This window comes from Aquarana catesbeiana, linkage group LG12 (genome assembly GCF_042186555.1).
Source record: "Aquarana catesbeiana isolate 2022-GZ linkage group LG12, ASM4218655v1, whole genome shotgun sequence".
NCBI classification, from domain to species: domain Eukaryota; kingdom Metazoa; phylum Chordata; class Amphibia; order Anura; family Ranidae; genus Aquarana; species Aquarana catesbeiana.
The window spans coordinates 155,750,804-155,774,462 of record NC_133335.1 but is presented as its reverse complement, the minus strand read 5'-3'; the positions used below and the strand labels follow the sequence as shown (position 1 = coordinate 155,774,462).

General features: G+C 45.9%; 1 protein-coding gene across 2 annotated transcripts in view; it reads left to right on the top strand.

Moving 5' to 3' along the window:
• LOC141113180 (inactive phospholipase C-like protein 2) overlaps window positions 1–23,659 on the top strand; it is a 355,506-nt gene that overhangs the window by 214,357 nt on the left and 117,490 nt on the right. For both annotated transcript variants that reach the window (XM_073606112.1, XM_073606113.1), the window contains exon 4: window positions 2,095–2,170. In XM_073606112.1, the coding sequence (XP_073462213.1) occupies window positions 2,095–2,170 (76 nt within the window). The remainder of the gene's footprint in view (window positions 1–2,094; window positions 2,171–23,659) is intronic.

Sequence of the window (23,659 nt, the reverse complement as noted above, 5' to 3'; positions counted from 1 at the left end):
GCCAGTTTACTGTCCTTCATGTTTTAGGTGGGGAAGGCTGTGGCAAGTGACAGTAAGCAATGCCCCATCATTGTGTTTAGTGAGAGGAATAGTATTCCATTGTTGGTATCAGTGGGAGGAACGGTGCCCCATCATTGGTGTCAGCTGGAGGAACAGTGCCCCCAAGGGCCAGATAAAGGCAAGCCAAGGGCCAGGGTTGTAGACCACTGATCTTAAAAATACCAGTGATCTGTTCCCTGAACTTGTAGGGGAGTATGGGACAAGAATACTTATTGCAAGCTCTGCTAGGGGGAGGTGGGGCAAGCCTAAACAGCAGACTTTGCTTTTTGAATGCAAGATCCAATTTAAGTTCACCGGAAGTGATGGGGATACTGCATTTCTGGCAAAAATCAACAGGTGTTTCCTTTTACTTGCTGAAAATGTTTTTAGCTTGAAAAGTCATCATTGGTATTCGTCAATATATTACATTTTGTTTTGTATTTAGAAGTTAGAAGCTGATTGGCTACCATGAACAGCTGCACCAGATTTTTGCACTCTCCAGTTTTAGTAAATCAACCTCAAAGTGTCAGATATATTTAGCGCTCAGGTAAATTGTCTGGATGATGTGTGTAGTGATTGCAGTAGCAGCAGTCACGCATGAACCACATATTGTATACATGACAATAGAGTATGACGGTGGATTTCAACCTGTCTGATACCTGAGTAAAAATCTGTCAGCTTCAAATACAGTAGAGGGATAGCCCATACATGGGCAAATAATTAGCAGATCGAGTCTAAAACTTCTTATGGTGACCATTCAAGGTAAAGAAACAGTCTTTAAAAACCTCACTCCCAACTCACCTTTAATTGCCTCTGTCAGTCTTCTCTGCCCTCTGTTGCTCTGTTGAAACTCTCAGGATATGCCTGGTGCTTCCAGGTATGGGGGAGCATGTGACCTCTTCTTAGTATGCAGTGCTTAAACCTAGCAGCCAGTTGCCGGGGGGGGGGGGGGGGGGGGGAGCGCGGGAGACAGTGCATTCATTACATGTTACACCCCCTGAATAGGGGTGTATCATGTAACATGTTATGAAAGGTGAACTTACTGTATCTTTTAGGGCATCTAATGTTGATAAATATAAAGTTATGCACTTGGGGGCTAAGAATATAAATGCATCATACATACTAGGGGGGAGTACATCTGGGGGAATCCGTAGTGGAGAAGGATCTGGGGGTTTTGGTAGATCATAAGATCAATAATAACATGTAATGCCAAGCTGCGGTTTCCAAAGTGAGCAAAGTCCTTTCTTGTATTAAGAGAGGTATGGACTCCAGAGAGAGAGATATCATTTTGCCCCTGTACATATCATTGGTAAAACCTCATCTGGAATATGCCGTTCAGTTTTGGGCACCAGTTCTCAAAAAGGATATCAGGGAACTGGAGAAAGTGCAGAGAAGGGCAACCAAACTGATAAGAGGCATAGAGGAATTCAGCTATGAGGAAAGATTACAGGAACTGAATTTATTCTCTCTTGAGAAGAGGAGATTAAGGGAGGATATGATCAACATGTACAAATACATAAGGGGTTCATATAGTGAACTTGGTGTTGAGTTATTCACTTTAGGGTCACCACTGAGGACAAGGGGTCACTCTTTACGTCTAGAGAAAAAAAAAATCATCTCCAAATACGGAAAGATTTCTTCACAGTAAGAGCTGGGAAAATGTGCAATAGACTCCCTCCAGAGGTGGTTCTGGCTAGCTCAGTAGATTGCTTTAAAACAAGGCCTGGATTCTTTTCTAAATGTACATAATATAACTGGGTACTAAGATTTATAGGTAAAGTTGATGCAGGGAAAATCTGATTGCCTTTTGGGGGATCAGGAAGGATTTTTTTCCCCTGCTGTAGCAAATTGGAGAATGCTTTGCTGGGGTTTTTCGCCTTACTCTGGATCAACTGTGGGTGAAGGATTGTGTTTTTTTTTCAACCTAACTATGTAATAGAGCATATACACATTTGATTGATAACAACTCTAAGCCTACTGCTTTAGACAGCTGCCTAAAGCTTGTATGCCAAACACAGCATTGCCAGACCTAACTCTGGCTTCTTTATCTTTTAGTTCATACAAGCAAGTCGGACATTAATAGAGACTTCAGATGCCATTTACAACAAAATCATTCAAGTGCAAAAAACAGGTAAGATGTGTTTTCCCACTGTTTTCACTCTTCAGTCTGGTGTGAGAATCCTGGTATTGTCCAGCATACTATAGACTATTAATTAAAAGGTAAGTCACTTTACCACTGCCCTCACTTTCCCTCAAAATTTGGGATAAACGAATGTGCCTGAATTTGGTTTGTGGGGGGTCCACAGGATCCTGAATAAAGTCCAAAAAATGAAGAACTCAAAATCGAATCTCATTGACGTCAATGGGGGAGGCTTTACAACTGAACTAAACTCTCTTTCAATGTTAACTATTTTTAATCCTACTCTGCTAGCCTTAGTAAATAGATAAGAAGGTATATTATATTTTCTTGTTTAAAACCTTTTTTTTTTTTGCATTTAAGTTGCTTCCTGGTTTCCAGCCTAGACCAAAAAGATATTATACATCCCAGGAGTCTTTATGGGCTGTTTTTTTCTATTATTGAAAGGAGGGGCTTTTTCAGCTAAGCACACCCTCCTGTCTGTATGCCTGAGGTAAGGGCAGGTGGATTCCAAGAAATAAGCACTACATGAATCATCTGCCCTTACTCGAGATGGTCATGGCTAGGTAGGTGTTTTTCTAAGTGATTTCTTAACAAAATAAAGCATGAAGACATGGATGGACGGGTGAGTTTGCTTTGCTAATTAAAATGAGTTAAAGCAGAACTTCAGTCATTTTTTAATCTTTCCATCTATTAAATCCTCTGCCCTTGTTGTTTTAACTTTGGATAGTAAAACATTTTTTTTTCCGGCAGTAAATACCTTATATAGCCCACTTCCTGTTTCTTGGCCTAGGCTTATGACATCATGCACAGCTCTCTCTCTCACACTCGTGAGAGTTTGCCAGGAAGGGAGGGGGGGTGAGTCATAAGAGGGGAAAAAAGAGCTGCAGAGCTGGAGGTGTGCCTCTATGTCTATGTAAATCCAGGAAGTGAACAGGCAGCAGCTTCAGCTGCCCACAGTTAAAATGATTGCAGCCAGACTTAGTGGAGAGAGATTTCTGCAGCATATTTGGCAAGTACAGAATCCAAGTATATATAAAATAATATGCAAAGTGGTTGGAGGGATGCTTCAGAATGGCAAAGATGTTTTATTACAAATTATGTGAGCAGACTGCAGTTCCTCTTTAAATTTGCGTTTGGTGCTTGGATACAATTGAGTTCCACATTGAGTTTAATAGACAAGGGATTGCCAAAAAAGGCATAGACAGCTGGACTGTGCCATGTGGCACAGGTGCCAATTCAGTTTTTTAAAGTGGGAATTTAGTTCGAGTTTAAGGTTTGTGAAACAAACATCTGTGCTAAAACCCGGAGCAGTAATGGACCTGTAACCATGAAGAAATCTAGGGACTGTTTCCTCCTTCCTATCTGTAGGATCTTTAGGAGTAACCTACACTGGATTTACTGTATCCTTGTTTAATCAGGATCTAACACAGGCAGAGAAGCCTACTTTTTCAGCAAATTCTTCCTTAAAGGGGTAATACACCGAAAAGCACTGTGGTTGATTTACTAAAACTAGAGAGTGCAAAATCTGGTGCAGCTCTGCATAGAAGCCAATCGGCTTCCAGGTTTTTTTTGTCAAATCTTAATTGAACAAGCTGAAGTCAGAAGCTGATTGGTTACCATGCACAGCTGCACCAGATTTTGCACTCTCCAGTTTTAGTAAATCAACCCCACTGTGAAAAAACAAACTTCCAAATGGATTACTCTTCACAGGAAAAACATGTAAAAAAAAAAAAAAAGTGATCGTGGAAAAACTTTAATGGAACTCTTCAGCTCTCTTATGTCTTCCAAAAGATACTGGCGCATTGGACTACACAGTGGGGGAATATACCTAAAGTATATCATTGACCACCTTAATTAGCACTAAAACTAACTACTTCTCCTGTTGCAAAATCGATGTGGATGCTTCGTCAAGGAGGTTGACCCCATATCTGACTCCTCATTACCTGCTAAGACAGTGACCACTGCCTTTAAAGACTCTTCGTTGGAGTCCTCCCAGGGCACAGAGGGCAGAGGTGGCCGTTTCTTACCTCACTGTGGATAAAAAAAGAGCGTTCTACCTGAGACACAAAACCTTAGAAAATAGACGCCAGAAAGTCCTAATATATGGATGACCTCAGAATACCTGAGGCTGGAAATGGGAGGGGGGGATACTGCTGGTGATGGTCTGCATTATAAAATATCTACCCTACTGCAAACTGCGTCGCCAAACAACATTATGGGCCAAAAAAAAAATCCTGTTCTGCGAGCCCCAATGGAATCCTGACCCCCCTCCCTCGGCACTTACAGCCCTGAGGGTAAACACGGCCCTGGTCTTAGTTGACAAGCACATAGGCAGGAGAGGCAGCTTGCTGTGGAGCCTTCAGCTAGCTTGTACACTGCAGGGCCACTCCTTCCTCTGCTGCTCTTCTTCATTTGCTGCTCTACTGAGGGTGGAATCCTTCAACAAATGTTGGCTTGGGAGCTTGTAGCCAAACTGCCTAGAGAAAGGTGCTCTGAATACTGTAAACTTTGACTCCCTTCACACAGGAGATTTATGGCAAGATCTGCAGAAGTTCCTTAAAGAGCCAGTGCACCTCCAATATAGCTTTGAAGGGCCAACACCCACACAGCCAAACCAGCCGCCCCTCAAGCTGCAGCAGTAACCCCCCTTGAGGGACCACTGAAACATTCTTATACCCCTATAAATATACATGTTTCCCCCATAAGACAAACAGGAGGGAAGGGGCAGGGAAGTGGTGTGGGGGCATACTGGTAAGGGAAACCTCCAACTTACAACAAAGCCCTGTCCACATTTCCCGTCCTTCATCTAAGACATTGGCAGGATGTAACCAGCCAAAGCTGAGGTGCTGCTAGCCTGTAAGGGAATACTGTGTCTGACTGTTTGGCACATATGTGCCTCTGACAAGCTGGGTAAGAATGCCACACGCTGCTCACAAGGAAAACAGGCCTTGACCCCATATCTGACTCATTACCTGCTGAGGCAGTACAAAAGGAATGCTGCTTCCTTTTGTAAAGAACCACATGCACTCAGTGGTTAAAACTGGGGAGACTACAAGGATCCATATTATCTGGCCTGTCATCCAGCCAGTGATTTGCTTGAAGTGAAATCCACAGAGTTAGGATTTCCAAGAAATAAATGATATGTCCTATCTCCAAGCCACTACGCTAATACGTTTTTCTACAGTTAGAGGGCTCTTTGGACACCAGCAAGGACTGCTACCTGGGTTGGCTTTTTTTTTTATGTGTTTTTAATATGTTTTTGGACAATTATAGTTTACATTAATTTGAAAGATTTAAATTTCCTAAACTTTTTTTTATAGAATTTTAAAATTATTTTTATATAATCTGTATTCCAAAAGTAACCAATGCTTTTTGGCAGAGTGTACTCACTAGCTAAGGTCTAAGCTAAATTGCAGAATTTTAACAGTTGCATTATATCATGTTACTAAAGTTTCCTGGGAATAGTTCCTAAGAACAACAGTCAGTTTCCAACTGATAAAACAAATGGCTGCATTTGGTGTAAAGTGCACAAGTTAGTATGTAATGGAGACTGATCTTCTACAGTTGCAGCATTCTAGAATCTTCCACAATTAATTGCTGCTATTTGTGTAGCTTACATCATACAAAGACATTTTTCCCTGTGTTAGTGAATAATTACTTTTTTAAAAGCACTTAATTGCAGCAACATTGGTAAGACAACCGATCTACTAAACGTTGTCTTAAGACATTGTCATCTCTGCAAGAAGTCTCTCCTCTGAGTCATTCAGGTCTTTTTACTTTAGTAGTGAGGGTAAAAAAATGAAATAAAAATACATATATATAGAAAGCCACATTTACATTAATGGACAGAACGGGCCTCTTTTGCTGAGTGGTTAATATGAATTAGATATTGTTATGAATTCTATTGTACTTGTTAATATGAAGATGATGATGAGCTGAATAAACCGGCACATTCAGCTCTTCAGTACATGCACTGTGTATTATTTTTAATGTTACGGCTGAAGTAATTCATCGAGAACTGCAAATACACATATTTTGGTGGGTTCAAGGAAATGTCAGGAAGAATGATGCAATCCTATTTGTCTCTTTCTAAATATATAATTATGTACATAGCTTTGGAGAACATTAAATTGGATATGTAACACTGCCTTATGGATGTTGGGTAAGCTTTGCAATTAAAAGATGTATCTGATTTTAAACAAGTGACGTCAATTAACACCTTTTAAAAATATTTTTTTAAGCCGGGTTTCAGACAAATAGTTAAAATAAAAACACCTGAATCTGTTACATATTCTAATGTAGATTTAAAACCTAACTCGGTGACATTTAGGTTGCTAAAGCATTGTGTGCCCGAAACAATTGGGATGTTCAAAAAAAAAATGTAGCCATTTTCTTTCTGGAACATCACAGGACACAGAGCCACAGTAATTACTGATGGGTAGGGATGAGCTTCGAGTTCGAGTCGAACTCATGTTCGACTCGAACATTGGCTGTTCGCAAGTTCGCCGAACAGCGAACAATTTGGGGTGTTCGCGGCAAATTCGAATGCCGCGGAACACCCTTTAAAAGTCTATGGGAGAAATCAAAAGTGCTAATTTTAAAGGCTAATATGCAAGTTATTGTCATAAAAAGTGTTTGGGGACCCAGGTCCTGCCCCAGGGGACATGGATCAATGCAAAAAAAAGTTTTAAAAACGGCCGTTTTTTCAGGAGCAGTGATTTTAATAATGCTTAAAGTCAAACAATAAAAGTGTAATATCCCTTTAAATTTCGTACCTGGGGGGTGTCTATAGTATGCCTGTAAAGGGGCGCATGTTTCCTGTGTTTAGAACAGTCTGACAGCAAAATGACATTTTGAAGGAAAAAACTCATTTAAAACTACCCGCGGCTATTAATGCATTGCCGACAATACACATAGAAGTTCATTGATAAAAACGGCATGGGAATTCCCCAAAGGGGAACCCCGAACCAAAATTAAAAAAAAAAAAATGACGTGGGAGTCCCCCTAAATTCCATACCAGGCCCTTCAGGTCTGGTATGGATATTAAGGGGAACCCCGGCCAAAATTTAAAAAAAAAATGACGTGGGGTTCCCCCTAAATTCCATACCAGACCCTTCAGGTCTGGTATGGATTTTAAGGGGAACCCCGCGCCAAAAAAAAAAAAAAAAACGGCGTGGGGTCCCCCCAAAAATCCATACCAGACCCTTATCCGAGCACGCAACCTGGCAGGCCGCAGGAAAAGAGGGGGGGGACGAGAGTGTGGCCCCCCCTCCTGAACCGTACCAGGCCACATGCCCTCAACATTGGGAGGGTGCTTTGGGGTAGCCCCCCAAAACACCTTGTCCCAATGTTGATGAGGACAAGGGCCTCATCCCCACAACCCTGGCCGGTGGTTGTGGGGGTCTGCGGGCGGGGGGCTTATCGGAATCTGGAAGCCCCCTTTAACAAGGGGACCCCCAGATCCCGCCCCCCCCCCTGTGAAATGGTAAGGGGGTACAAAAGTACCCCTACCATTTCACTAAAAAACTGTCAAAAATGTTAAAAATGACAAGAGACAGTTTTTGACAATTCCTTTATTTAAATACTTCTTCTTTCTTCTATCTTCCTTCATCTTCTGGTTCTTCTGGTTCTTCTGGCTCTTCTGGTTCTTCCTCCGGCGTTCTCGTCCAGCATCTCCCCCGCAGCGTCTTCTATCTTCTTCTCCTCGGGCCGCTCCGCACCCATGGCATGGGGGGAGGCTCCCGCTCTTCTCTTCTTCTTTTCTTCTCTTCTTCTCTTCTTCTCTTCTTCATTTTCTTCTCCGGGCCGCTCCGCAATCCATGCTGGCATGGAGGGAGGCTCCCGCTGTGTGACGGCGCTCCTCGTCTGACAGTTCTTAATTAACGGGGGGCGGGACCACCCCGTGACCCCGCCCCCCTCTGACGCACGGTGACTTGACGGGACTTCCCTGTGACGTCACGGGGAATGCCACAGGGAAGTCCCGTCATGTCCCGTGCGTCAGAGGGGGGCGGGGTCACCGGGTGGCCCCGCCCCCCGTTATTTAAGAACTGTCACACGAGGAGCGCCGTCACACAGCGGGAGCCTCCCTCCATGCCAGCATGGATTGCGGAGCGGCCCGGAGAAGAAAATGAAGAAGAGAAGAAGAGAAGAAAAGAAGAAGAGAAGAAGATGAAGAAGATGAAGAGAAGAGTGGGAGCCTCCCCCCATGCCATGGGTGCGGAGCGGCCTGAGGAGAAGAAGATAGAAGACGCCGCGGAGGAGATGCTGGACGAGAACGCCGGAGGAAGAACCAGAAGAGCCAGAAGATGAAGGAAGATAGAAGAAAGAAGAAGTATTTAAATAAAGGAATTGTCAAAAACTGTCTCTTGTCATTTTTAACATTTTTGACAGTTTTTTAGTGAAATGGTAGGGGTACAAAAGTACCCCCTTACCATTTCACACAGGGGGGGGTCGGAATCTGGGAGTCCCCTTGTTAAAGGGGGCTTCCAGATTCCGATAAGCCCCCCGCCCGCAGACCCCCACAACCACCGGCCAGGGTTGTGGGGATGAGGCCCTTGTCCTCATCAACATGGGGACAAGGTGTTTTGGGGGGCTACCCCAAAGCACCCTCCCAATGTTGAGGGCATGTGGCCTGGTACGGTTCAGGAGGGGGGGGGTCGCACTCTCGTCCCCCCCTCTTTTCCTGCGGCCTGCCAGGTTGCGTGCTCGGATAAGGGTCTGGTATGGATTTTTGGGGGAACCCCACGCCGTTTTTTTTTTTTTTTTTGGGGGGGGCGGGGTTCCCCTTAAATCCATACCAGACCTGAAGGGTCTGGTATGGAATTTAGGGGGAACCCCACTCATTTTTTTTTTTTTATTTTGGCCGGGGTTCCCCTTAATATCCATACCAGACCTGAATGGCCTGGTATGGAATTTAGGGGAACTCCCACGTCATTTTTTTTTTTTAATTTTGGTTCGGGGTTCCCCTTTGGGGAATTCCCATGCCGTTTTTATCAATGAACTTCTATGTGTATTGTCGGCAATGCAATAGCCGCGGGTAGTTTTAAATGAGTTTTTTCCTTCAAAATGTCATTTTGCTGTCAGACTGTTCTAAACACAGGAAACATGCGCCCCTTTACAGGCATACTATAGACACCCCCCAGGTACAAAATTTAAAGGGATATTACACTTTTATTGTTTGACTTTAAGCATTATTAAAATCACTGCTCCTGAAAAAACGGCCGTTTTTAAAACTTTTTTTTGCATTGATCCATGTCCCCTGGGGCAGGACCCGGGTCCCCAAACACTGTTTATGACAATAACTTGCATATTAGCCTTTAAAATTAGCACTTTTGATTATTCATGTTCGTGTCCCATAGACTTTAACGGTGTTCGCGTGTTCGAACAAACTTTTTTCCTGTTCGCATGTTCTGGTGCGAACCGAACAGGGGGGTGTTCGGCTCATCCCTACTGATGGGTTATATAGGGTATCACTGGTGATTGGACACTGGCACACCCTATCAGGAAGTTCAACCCCCTATATAATCCCTCCCCTTGCAGGGATACCTCAGTTTTTACGCCAGTGTCTTAGGTGATAGACGTGTAAAGATGTGCTGTGCTGAGCTCCACAGGGGATATCCTATACTGGGGCAAGCCAGGCAGACCGGATCCATTCAAAGTGTCCTTTCTAGGTCAAATTGGATGGTACCCAGGCTTAGTGTCCGAAGAAACAAGGTTTTACCTGTAATGCTTCTTTTTTTAGAGAGCTGGACCCCGCATATTAGAAAATGGTTTTCTAGCCTAATTTCTAGCTGGGTGCTTTACGGGCCCAGAACTGCAGGATCCCCCTATTCGTAGGGGGCCCCAGTCTCTGGCGGTTTTTTCAAACGGAGCCCACCGTGAGAGGTGAAGATTGGGTCTGTATTAACTGAACCCTGCGGCTGGATAAGGTAGGGGAGATTCCACAGAATTTTCTAATTCTAGTAGGTTTCTCCTTTAAGGTAAATGCATGCTATGCCTATTGTGACCACCGGGGGCTGCCAAGAGCACAAACCTTGTCATGCTGGATTGTCTGTCTCAGTGTTCATGCTGCACAAGTTTCACAGCGTCTCCGGCCGGCTCACGGTAGGATGGATGGGGGGATTTCTCATGTATGAATGTTCCCCCCCAGGCTAGGGGGAGGCTACAGGGGTCTAGACAGTGGTTATACCGCTCAGGCACCGCGGCCCCCGCCGCCATCTTCGCCATTGCTGTTGTCAGGCAGGCCCTTCACTACCAGCCTCTCTCCCTCCTCCCTCTCCCCCAGCCTTCCTCCATAGTATTTCAGGAGAGTCGGCCAGCGCGAGAAGCGCTCGTTTTTTTTTCAAAATTCAAGGGGGGGGCGGTAGAGGGGGGAGCGGGACGTCAGCACAGGTGCTTAGACTCCCACTCAGGCCAGCTGCAGGCTATTAAGGCACTCTGTACAGGTGCACACAGCCTTTGGAGAGACACAGAGCTGACGGTCGCATGTAAGGTGGGACACAGGCATTCTCCTAGGCAGCATTTACTGAAGTAACACCAGACTGAGCATTGGGTAGCAAGGCTTTTAGCCAGACTACATTGCTCAGCAGTCAGTGTTCATTTGTGATACCTCACACCTTGTTGCTTTGCACTATGGGTAGAAGAGGTTCAAGCACCCCAAGAACCAGAGACACTAGGGGATCTCGTTCAGGTTCTGAGGGCCCCCTGTCAGCAGCATCCACCCCCCTGCAGGGCCAGGGACGGCTAGCCAGGGAGAGCCGTTGGGGTCAGGGGCTACACCTGCTTCTGGCACTTCAGCCCCTGTATACATTACTCAAGAGGTTTTTTCCTCAACCATTAATGGTTTAGAGGAAAGATTAATGGCCGTGATTACAGCTTCACTCAGTGGAAGAAAACGTACTAGGCCTTCCTCTGTTCCCCAAGACCCTCAGGAAGAGGAGCTCTGGGATAAAGGAGACGAATCCCTTTCAGAGGATCAGGATGGGACGGATGATTCCTCTTCAGAGGAATCGGGTGGAGAGGGACCCTCTGCGACTTCCCAAGAGGAGAAAGTCTTAGTGCAGATCCTTACTGGATTGGTCCGCTCCACATTTAAGTTGCCCCTACCTGAAACTGCTAAAGAATCCTCTTCTGCTTTGGGGTCACTGAAACATTTCCAAGCAGCACAGGCTTTTCCTGTTCATAATTTACTTGAAAAGCTCATTTATTCTGAGTGGGATCACCCAGACAAACGTTTTTTTCCGCCGAGAAAGTTTTCAACACTTTATCCGATGGAAGAAAAGTTTATTAACATGTGGGGAATACCGGCCATTGATGCCGCCATTTCCTCCGTAAATAATAGTCTGACTTGTCCTGTAGACAATGCTCAGATGCTCAGGGATCCTGTAGATAAAAAGATGGAATCCCTATTGAAGGATGTTTTTTCCTTAGCAGGTTCAGTGGCTCAACCTGCAGTAGCAGCGATTGGAGTCTGTCAATACTTAAGAGACCATGTTAAGCAGGTCATCAAGGTATTACCTGAACAGCAGGCCCAGGGGTTGGCTAACCTTCCAGCAGCCTTATGCTTTGTGGTTGACGCCATTAGAGATTCTATCGTGCAAACCTCCCGTCTTTCACTGGGGTTGGTGCATATACGTAGAATCCTATGGTTGAAATATTGGTCAGCCGAAGCACCATGTAAGAAGCTCCTGGCGGGGTTTCCATTTCGTGGTGAAAGGTTGTTTGGAGAGGACTTGTATAACTATATCAAGAGAATCTCTTGTGGGAAAAGCACTCTCTTACCTGTTAAGAAGAAGAGTAAGCATCCCTCTTTCAAACGGACTCTTTCCCCAGTGCCAGGGGCTTCAGCCTCCAGGCAGTCTCGACGGCCGCCTCCATCTGGGTCCAGAGACAAGAGTCAACCCCAGGGACAGAAGAAGTCCTGGGGGAAGAAGCCTACTAGGCAAAACACTAAGACCTCGCAATGAGGGGGGCGCCCCCGCTCACTCGAGTGGGGGGGAAGACTGCGACAGTTCTCAGGGCTCTGGCAGAAGGATTTCCAGGACAGATGGGTAATCTCCACGGTAACCTTAGGGTACAAGCTGGAGTTTCAGGAATTTCCCTCTCCTCAGTTCCTCAGATCAAGTGTCCCCAGAGACCCAGAGAAGAAGCAGTCGCTCCTTCTAGCGTTAGAGCGACTTTTGTCGCAGGAGGCTTCTATTCCAACCTTTTTACGGTCCAAAAACCAAATGGGGATGTCAGACCCATTCTGGATTTAAGAGATCTGAACCGATTCCTAAGGATTCAGTCATTCCGCATGGAATCAGTCCGGACAGTAGTCTCTACCCTGCAGGGAGGAGAATTTCTGGCATCGATAGACATCAGAGATGCATATCTGCATGTGCCCATTTTTCCTGCTCATCAGAAGTTTCTGCGCTTCGAGGTAGGAGGGCGCCATTTCCAGTTTGTGGCTCTGCCTTTTGGGATAGCCACTGCACCTCGGGTGTTCACAAAGGTCTTGGCCCCTCCTCTGGCCAGACTAAGGGCTCAGGGTATAGCTGCCATAGCATACCTAGACGACCTGCTATTGATAGCCCAGTCGGTAGCCTCCTTGAACGGGAACTTGAGATCCACAGTCAAGTATCTGGAACACCTAGGTTGGATCCTCAACCTAGAAAAATCTTTCCTAAAACCAGTAAAAAGACTGGAGTATTTAGGTCTGATCATAGATACAAGCCAGGAGAAAGTATTTCTACCTCAGGCAAAGATCACTGCTTTAAGGGAGCTGATTCTGGCAGTCAGGACCAAGAAGGGTCCTTCTGTCCGCCTTTGTATGAGGCTGCTAGGGAAAATGGTGTCTTCATTCGAAGCAGTTCCCTATGCTCAGTTTCATTCAAGAATGCTGCAACACAGTATTCTGTCAACCTGGAACAAGAAGGTATTAGACTTTCCGATGTACCTGTCGCATGCGGTGCGTCAGAGCCTCAATTGGTGGCTCATACCCGAAAACCTGCAGAAGGGGAAATCCTTTCTATCGGTTACCTGGACGGTGGTAACAACAGATGCCAGTCTGTCAGGTTGGGGAGCAGTTCTGGAACAGTCTGCGGTTCAGGGGATATGGTCCAAGACAGAGAGGACCTTACCCATCAACATTCTGGAGATCCAGGCGGTATATCTAGCCCTAAAAGCCTGGACTATCAGGTTACAGGGCTGCCCGGTCAGGATCCAGTCCAACAATGCCACATCAGTGGCTTATGTCAATCATCAGGGAGGCACCCGGAGCCGAGCTGCTCAAAAGGAGGTGAACCAGATCTTAGTCTGGGCAGAGAGGCATGTGCCATGCATATCGGCAGTTTTTATTCCAGGGATAGAGAACTGGCAGGCGGACTATCTAAGTCGCCAGCAGTTACTCCCAGGGGAATGGTCTCTACACCCCGACGTCTTTTGGGCCATATGCCAAAGATGGGGGGTCCCAGATGTAGATCTCTTTGCATCCCGATTCAACAAAAAGATAGACAGATTTGTGGCAAGGACGAGGGATCCTCTTGCATGCGGGACGGATGCGTTGGTGATTCCGTGGCATCAGTTCTCACTGATTTACGCATTCCCGCCTATTCTGCTACTGCCACGACTCCTTCGCAGGATCAGGCAGGAAAGGAAGTCAGGTACTTCTAGTGGCCCCCGCTTGGCCCAGAAGGACTTGGTATGCAGAAATAGTAAGGATGACGGTGGGTTCCCCGTGGACCCTACCGGTACGCCCAGACCCGTTATCTCAAGGTCCAGTGTTTCATCCTGCCTTACAAACGCTAAATTTGACGGTTTGGCTATTGAGACCCACGTTCTGAAGAGTCGCGGGCTTTCAGGTCCTGTCATATCTACCTTGATTAATTCAAGGAAGCCAGCTTCCAGAATGATTTATCATAGAGTCTGGAAAGCTTATGTATCCTGGTGTGAATCCAGAGGTTGGCATCCCAGGAAATATGTCATAGGTAGAATTCTTGATTTTCTACAATTAGGATTAGAGATTAAGCTGGCCTTGAGTACCATCAAGGGCCAGGTCTCGGCTTTATCAGTATTATTTCAACGGCCACTTGCTTCGCATTCTTTGGTTCGAAACTTTATACAGGGGGTGATGCGTCTTAATCCTCCGGTTAAAGCGCCCCTAAACCCCTGGGACTTGAACTTGGTCCTGGCTGTGTTACAGAAACAGCCTTTTGAACCAATAAGTCAGATTCCTTTTGGTCTTGTTGACAAGGAAGTTAATTTTTCTGGTGGCCATCTCTTCTGCTAGAAGAGTTTCAGAATTAGCAGCCCTTTCCTGTAAGGAGCCTTACTTAATTATACACAAGGATAGAGTGGTACTGTGCCCTCATCCTAGTTAGGGTGTGCCAGTGTCCAATCACCAGTGATACCCTATATAACCCATCAGTAATTACTGTGGCTCTGTGTCCCGTGATGTCCTTCGAAAGAAAAGGATTTTACAGGTAAGCTGTTTTAAAAAATCCTATTTTCTTTTCTCTTTCCTGTACTTCCTGTCTACATAAACTTGCTTCAGAGTCATATGCATGTCATATGCTTCCTGATGGTTAAACCAGTGTACCATGCCTGACAAAAGTGTGTCAGAATGGCTGCTTGTAGTCTTCACAACAAGCACATGTGAAAGGCTGACAACACGGGACCACAGCTGAAAGAGTTGTCACCTGTAGCAGGAAGTGTCTGAACATGGACCTTTGTGGCAGGTCTCAAGCAGTGGCAGGTGATGCTCAAAATGTTTGGAGGGGGCGCAAACAAAGTGAAAAATACTGAAAAAAAAACCCTATCAAATGCAGCCACTTGTGCCCATCAAATGCCACCACTTGTGCCCCATCATATGCAGCCACTTGTGCCCCATCATATGCAGCCACTTGTGCCCCATCATATGCCGCCACTTGTGCCCCATCAAATGCCGCCACTTGTGCACCATCAAATGCCGCCACTTGTGCCCATCAAATGCCGCCACTTGTGCCCATCAAATGCCGCCACTTGTGCCCATCAAATTCTGCTACTTGTGCCCATCAAATGCCGTCACTTGTGCCCATCATATGCTGCCACTGTGACCCCTGCCTGCTGTCTGTCTCGTATTTACTCCATCTTAGTGGCGAGTCAAGCAGCGGGTGACGGCGAGCTGTGGGACAGCTCCTGTGTCCTCCATGCTTCCCCCTCCTCTGTTCTTCCATTCTGCTAGGCATCCAATAGGGGCGCCTGTGCCTTCAGCCAATCAGGTGACGGGTATTAGACCCACGCTTCCTGATAGGCGGAGAGGTGGTTCAGTGTTAGAAAAGCAAATATTCATTTGCTTTTTTAACACATCTGGGTGGACTGTGAGTGCAATGCCCTGTGCTCCAAGTCCACCTTTTATCAAGCCTATTAGAGCCTATGGCTCTAATCAGGTGCTTCAAAAAACATCCCTACCACTGGAATTCAGGTGCCTGGTGTCCGAAAAGGGGCCTGAATATTAATGTGTCCCCACTTGACAGAAGTCAAAGGGACATGCTAGGAAACTTTTGTCGATCAGCTGCTGCAGCCGATGATCAATGTATTCTGATAGCGGCTGGTCCCGCTGTTAGAATACAATGTCTCAGATGGGGGGGGTCTCCAATCACCTTGTTTGTGTGTATGGATGAATCTGTTTTTGTTCAGCCTTGTGGCTGAACAAAATGAAAGCTAACAGTGTATGGCTGGCTTCAGAAACAGTGAAATTGACTTTTAGAATTGCATTACCATGTTAAAGCTTATATGAGGAGGATTTGATGGGGATGTAAGGTCATCTACTGCACTGCACGAAAAGGAGGGTAAGTAGAGCAATGAAAGCCATACTTTTGCTATTTGCCCGCTAAAATGCAAAGGAAAATATCTGGAGGCTGAAATTGGAAGAGGCTGATAAAAATACAGTAGGTATTATAGTGGCCTAACAGAGATTTTTTTTTGCCCAATTTCTGGTTTTCTTCATTGCAGAGGTTATCAGGACAGTATAGACTCCAAAGGAAGTGAGAGGAAATTTAAAGTAGAAAATGTCATGACTTGAAATCCAATTTGTGAGACCCCAAGTCCGTTTTAAGGGGAAATCCCATTTTAGTCAATGAGAGCTGTCTTAAAGAGGAAGTAAAGTCTTCCTTTTTAATTATACCAACAGGAAGCCTATAATAAGGCTTACCTGTAGGTACAGTAAATATCTCCTAAACTTGCACTGTTTAGGAGATATTTACTATACACACCAACATCATTGGCGCATGCCCTGCGAAGAAACGGCCGCCCGAGCAGCTGCACGCATGCGCGGGTGTGACGTCATTGCAGCTTCGGCCAATCACAGTGCCAGAGCCCATGAACTCCGAAGAAACACCAGGGAAGATGTCAGCCATCTCAGCGGTGTGCGGGCGCCGCTGAGAGGGCTTAGTCCTAAGGTAAGTATTTCACACTGAGCTAGTATGCGATGCATTCCCTAAAGTTGCTTCAAATCACACTCAAATCACCTGGCAGAGTCGCACTCTAATGCCGCGTACACACGATCGCACATTACGACAACAAAATCCATGTTTTTTTTCCGACGGATGTTGGCTCAAACTTGTCTTGCATACACACGGTCACACAAATCTTGTCGGATATTCCGAACGTCAAGAACGCGGTGACGTACGACGCGTACGACGAGCCGAGAAAAATGAAGTTCAATAGCCAGTGCGGCTCTTCTGCTTGATTCCGAGCATGCGTGGAACTTTGTGCGTCGGAATTGTGTACACACGATCGGACTTTACGACAACGGATTTTGTTGTCAGAAAATTTGAGATCCAGATCTCAAATTTTGTTTGTCGGAAATTCCGACGGAAAATGTCCGATGCAGCCTACACACGGTCGGAATTTCCGACAACAAGCTCCCATTGAACATTTCCCGTTGGAAAATCTGACCATGTGTACGTGGCTGGTGTTCAAAATTTTGGGGGGGTTAAAACAAACTGAAAAAGTCTGAAAAAAAAACCCCATCAATTGCAGCCTCACTGTGCCCAAACGCAGCCACTCTGCCCTTCAAACGCAGCCACTCTGCCCTTCAAACGCAGCCACTGTGCCCATCAAACGCAGCCACTGTGCCCATCAAACGCAGCCACTGTGCCCACCAAACGCAGCCACTGTGTTACTTTATTGCCTTCCCCCCCTTCCCTCCCCCTTTCAGCATTCTGGCATGATTATTCCCCTTTTTGGTTTACAGCCAGTTCCCGGCATTGTTTGTAATCTATTACAGCACTCCCGGACTTCAGTTGCTGACGCTGGCATTTCCCGCCCATTGTTCTGCCCCTTGCCATGCCCAATGTCTCTATATCTGTGATCATGCTCAGACTCATCTTCATCGGCATTAAGAAGGAGCCTATCAGATGCTCTGAAACGTGTCTCGCCTAATAGGTGTCACTTCCCGGCTGGTGCTTTCCATGCTGGTTCCGGGTGCACTTCCACTGACGTCACCCACGAGTCCAGCGTTCCACGCTGGATTCCATACAGCGCAGAAATCTTCAGATGCTCTGAAACGCGTTCTGCCTAATAGACGTCATTTCCCGGCCCGTGCGTTCCACGCTGGTTCTGGGCGCACTTCCGCTGACGTCACCCACGAGTCCAGCGTTCCACGCTGGTTTTCATACAGCGCAGCAGTCTCCACATTGGTCCCTCTCCCCGCGGCCTCCCTCTGCTGGAAGGCTGGGATACCCTACACTCCGCTGTGGATTGGTCCCCTCCAGGACTACTATCACTGCTGAACTCTTTTCTGATGAGCTTTTTTAACCTCTGATCTCTAGTAAGTGTTTTTTTATTCCTTTGGCAATAAAGTCATGGGGGGGGGTTATTTACTAAATGCAAATCCACTTTGCACTACAAGTGCAAAGTGCACTTGAAATTGCACTTGGAAGTGCAGTTCCTGTAGATCTGTGGGGGACATGCAAGGAAAATAAAAAACAGCATTTTAGCTTGCACATGATTGGATGATAAAATCAGCAGAGCTTCCCCTCATTTCAGATCTACCCCTCAAATTTACAGCGACTGCACTTCCAAGTGTACTTTCAGTGCAATTTCAAGTTCACTTTGCACTTGTAGTGCAAAGTGGATTTGCGTCTAGTAAATAACCCTCATGGTGTTTCTTCACTTAGAGGCGCCTTCTTTTTTTATCTTTTTCCACTGTAGTAAGGAGACAATCTGCTTTTCAAAAATCTGCTTTTTTTTGCTAGATTTAGAAATACTTAGAACCCCTAAACATAACATATTTTTTTGGCAAAGGCCCTAGCCTAGAGGATAAAATGGTGATTGTTGCAATTTTTGGTGTCACACGGTAATTGCTCAGTGGTTTTTCAAACACTATTTTTTTGGAGGTTAATGAATTTTAATGCACAATATATAACCCAATTGTTTGGTAAAATATAAAAGATGATGTTATGCCGAGTAAACAGATATCTAATGTGTCACGCTTTAAAATTGTGCACACTTGTGGAATGGAGACAAACTGCGGTACTTAAAAAATCTCCATATGCGATGGTTTAAAGGGTAACTCCACTTTCGTGGGGAAAAAAAAATAGCAAATAAAGAAAAAATAATATAGCACACATAATTGTGACACTAATCATATTGTAATTGCTTGTGTGATTGGCTCACCAATTTTCCCTGAAGTCTGCCTAAGATACAAGTCAGATTTTGTGCATCCCCTGCAACAAAAATATCATTTTTGGAGAGCTACTTTCAATAGGAACCCGTCTAAAGGGATGCAGGCCCAGCAGATTTCCTCATTAGTGCCCTGCAGCTGCACACCTGAGAGTTAATTATGACCACTCCCATTACACCCACTCAGTACAGAGGCACAGACAGGGATTTCTTTAGAATAACAAAAAGTAGAACTCTGCAACAAAGGTTGTTATAATCCTTGCAATGTACATAGATCACCCAGAGGGGAATGTTTTTTTCTCAACAAAAGTGGAGTTACGCTTTAAACATTTTTACAGGTTACCAGTTTAGAGTTACAGAGGAGGTCTAGCACTAGAATTATTACACTCGGGGGGCGTGTCCGGAATGGCGCTGGGAGCAGAAGTGTCAGAGCTCCCACAGACCTGCACCGAATCCAGCATTTCTAGGGTGCAGAAATGCCTAAAAAGACCCTCCTGTGCACCCCCAGCATCTCCGTGGCATGCACATGAGAAAATCCCAGCCAAAAGCACGCAAGAAGGCTGCGCTGCCGAACATCGCGGGCAGGGCCACAGCCGCGGCTTTGCCTAAACCTCCTGCCCAGATGGAGAACCAGGCCGACGATCAGGAGTGGCTGCCAGCTACGGCGGCTTATTTTAAAGCCGTAATGCAGGCCATCACTACCCTAACAGACAAAGTGGACCACATACAGACCCATGTGGAGTTCATTAGGAAGGACTTTGATACCCTCCGTGGCTGCATGAATGAGGTGGAGAAAAGGGTCTCTCAGACTGAAGACACGGTACGTGACCAGGGAGCTGATATGCATATACTGAAAACTAAAGTTAAAGTACTGGAGGCCCGTGCCGAGGACACCGAAAATTGCAATAGAAGAAACAATTTGCGAGTTTTGGGCCTTCCAGAAGGGGCAGAGGGTACATATCCCGCCGCATTTGCTGAAAGTTTATTACAACAAATACTCCCCTCAGCACGTTTTTCCCCATTTTTTTACTGTGGAAAGAGCCCATCGCATACTCTCCACCAGGGGGCCACAGGGAGCGCCACTCCGCACCTTCATCTTCAAGCTGCTCCACTTCCGTGATCGTAACACGGTAATGAAGGAAGCGAGATCCCAAGTTGAGCTGCGATTTGAAAATGCCAAACTCCTGATCTTCCCAGATTATTCGCTGGAAACTCAGAGGCAACGGAAATCCTATCACACAGTGAGGGCCAGACTCCGCACCAAGCATATCAAGTACAGCATGCTGTTCCCGGCCAGATTGCGGGTAGAAGATGGTGAATCAGTATGATTGGGAGAGAATAAAATATAGGTGGGACTTTGTATGAGCCGTGACCTTCTAGTACACAGGTCTCCATCCCTGATTTTTTTATAAGGAAGGGGGAAATGGGAACAGCGGGACTTTATATGAAACAAGACACTTGGGTACATTAAACCAATCAATATAATAATAAAAATAATTTATTGGCAACACAGAAGGGGGTAGTATAGTGGATAACATTAATAGTAGATCAATGTGTAATTAGCAGAATTAAAAGGCATGATAAAATCATAACACAATAAAACTCATAATACAATAGCATTGTTACATATGATTGATAATGAACCAGCAGTACACTCCAACGTATCTATATATTATTAACCAATAAAATTTAATTGATAGTTTAAACAAATCAAACCCATAGTAGAATCATGATTATTGTGGCATAGCAGCCAATAGTAAAAATCTTGATGCGTTTCGTGGATCGTTTCCACTCATCAGGAGCAGCTATACATTGGGGGTACCTATGATAGATAATGAGTTAATAAATAATGGTAGTTGATTATAGTAGGAAGAGAAGGAACATATAACAATGGTCCTAACAACTCTTACCTATGATAAGCATAAAGATAAATAATGGTATTGGGGGTATATATCGGAGGCGTTGAGAGGTGAAGATGCATCCCCCCGGGAGCTGAGGTAACATCCAAGACCGGTATGCAGGCCAAGTGGAAAAGTGGATGACACATAATGGACGATTCTTTACATCTCCCGAAGAGCCTCCATGTGGATCGGCCCATTACCTCGCAGATAAGTATCACTACTACTGGCTCAAAATGTTTACATGAGCCACGGCCATTTGCTGCCTTATAGACATGCCTCCTTTATACACTGGCCCATGCTTACCTCCTTAACCCTGGAGGCCCCCATGTATAATCAAATACCTTACCTCATGGACTACTGGGGTCCAGGGGCCATTGATCCCTAGTTCTTTCCATGGGTTGGTGGGGTACCCCGATTGGAGGATTACGTGACTGCCGATCCATTGATACATCCTCCTCCCCTCCCCTTTCCCCTCTCCTTTGGCCAAAGCCTTCAAGTCTGGCAGCTCATGCAACGTTACTGTTCAAGCTTATACCCCCGGCAGCTGCTGGGAGACTACACCTACATATCTGATCCGGTCTCCAGCAAGAGACTAAATGTGCATCATCTAACTGCTGAACTGTGGATGCCATTAGGGGGTTGGCGGGGTGGGGGGGTTGGGTGGGACTGTTCTGTTATAACTTGTTTTTTTACTGTTTTTTCACAAGCATGTACTCATATATGTCATTAGATATTCGAAATGCCTTGTCCTGACCTATGCAGGGGTCCGGACTCTGCATCTAGCTCTGGAGGATAGATTCTGGTTTAAAGATGTGATACTAGATGCATATGGCTAAATATAATATAATATCATGGAACACCAGGGGTTTGAACCCCTGTGTGAAGAGGTCGCTGGTGTTCCAACTTCTTAAATCATACCGTCCCCAAATTTGCATACTGCAGGAGTCTCACCTGACAAGCAGTAAACTTTTGAGTCTTAGGAGGCCCTGGGTGGGACATCAATACCACTCCACATATACTAATTATTTGTGTATAAGGGTCAGCATCCTTATACACAAATCCCTACCGTTTAGACTGTTGGCACTGGAGTTAGATCCCGACGGCTGCTACGTTATGTTTCATGCTATAGTGGACAGACTGGGGCTGGTGGTGGTGGGACTCTATCTGCCCCCCCCGGCCTCCATGAGAATACTTAATCAGCTGATCTCTAAAATTACCGCCTTTGCCATAGTTATGCCCCGTACACGCGGTCGGACTTTGTTCGGACATCCCGACAACAAAATCCTAGGATTTTTTCCGACGGATGTTGGCTCAAACTTGTCTTGCATACACACGGTCACACAAAGTTGTCGGAAAATCCGATCGTTCTGAACGCGGTGACGTAAAACACGTACGTCAGGACTATAAACGGGGCAGTGGCCAATAGCTTTCATCTCTTTATTTATTCTGAGCATGCGTGGCACTTTGTCCGTCGGATTTGTGTACACACGATCTGAATTTCCGACAACGGATTTTGTTGTCGGAAAATTTTATATCCTGCTCTCAAACTTTGTGTGTCGGAAAATCCGATGCAAAATGTGTGGTGGAGCCTACACACGGTCGGAATTTCTGACAACAAGGTCCTATCACACATTTTCCGTCGGAAAATCCGACCGTGTGTACGGGGCAATAATGTGGTGATACTGGGTGACTTCAACCTGGTTCGGGACTCTGGGGTGGACAGACTTTCACCAGGAGCGGACTCGTTTTCAGAGCTGCTCTCATGGGCGGAGGCCTCCAACCTGACTGACGTGTGGAGGTGGCATTACCCCTCTCGATGGGCCTACACATGTCACTCAGCCTCACACAAAACCTTCTCACGTATAGACCTTGCCTATGCTGGGGGGTCTGTGCTTTCCAGAGTTCGGGACATCTCTATTCTCCATCAAGACATATCTGACCAAGCTCCGCTTGCCTTGAAGCTGTGCATTTCCAATGCACCGGGGGAGAGTTTGTGGAGACTCTCCAGGTTTTGGCTGTCAGACTCGAGGATCTCTGAGCCATATAGATCCGAGGCGATACATTATTGGTGGGACCTAGACCACTCTATAACCCTGACCACATCCTGAGACACATTCAAGGCCTTCACTAGGGGCAATCTGCAATCGCACATCCGTAGGATCTGGAGGGATCTGAGGGAAGACACCCTGAGAGCTGAGAAAAAAGTGGCTGCACTTGAAGTGGAGTACTCCATAACCAGGACCCCCAGGGTATACTCAGTCTTTCAGGCAGCACTTCGGGATGTCCTCCTGCTCCGAACATCGGCCACTAAAACTAAATTCCTAAACCAGTCCCAAAGAATATTTGAGCACGGGGAAAAGAGGGGTAGTATGCTGGCATGGCTGGCAAGGGAAAGCTCCTCTCCGGTGACTATCTCCACAATATGTGACTCTGGTGGGACGGCCTTGACCGATCCCACCGCTATCAATGACAGATTTGCATCATTCTATCAAGAGCTTTATAGGTCCCGGATGGTATGCACGGATGAGGAGCTAACAGCATACCTTGAGGAGGTTGAACTCCCTTGCCTGACATCCACATACAGGGAAGCATTAGATGGCCCTATCACGCTAGAGGAACTTCAGTGGGCGGTAGCCTCCCTGCAAAATGGTAAAATGCTGGGTCCAGATGGTATCCCTGCTGAATTCTTTCAAACATGGAGGAGAACTCTATCCCCCCGACAATGGCTGAGGCGGTTATTGTCGTCATTCTTAAACCTGGTAAGGCCCCAGAGCAGTGTTCCTCGTATCGACCAATTTCCCTCCTTAACGTGGATGCCAAACTGTTGGCCAAGGTACTGGCCGGATGACTGAACACTGTGATCACAGCATTGGTGCATGCAGACCAGTCTGGATTTATGCCAGGCAGGGGAATGGATATCAACATCCGACGCCTC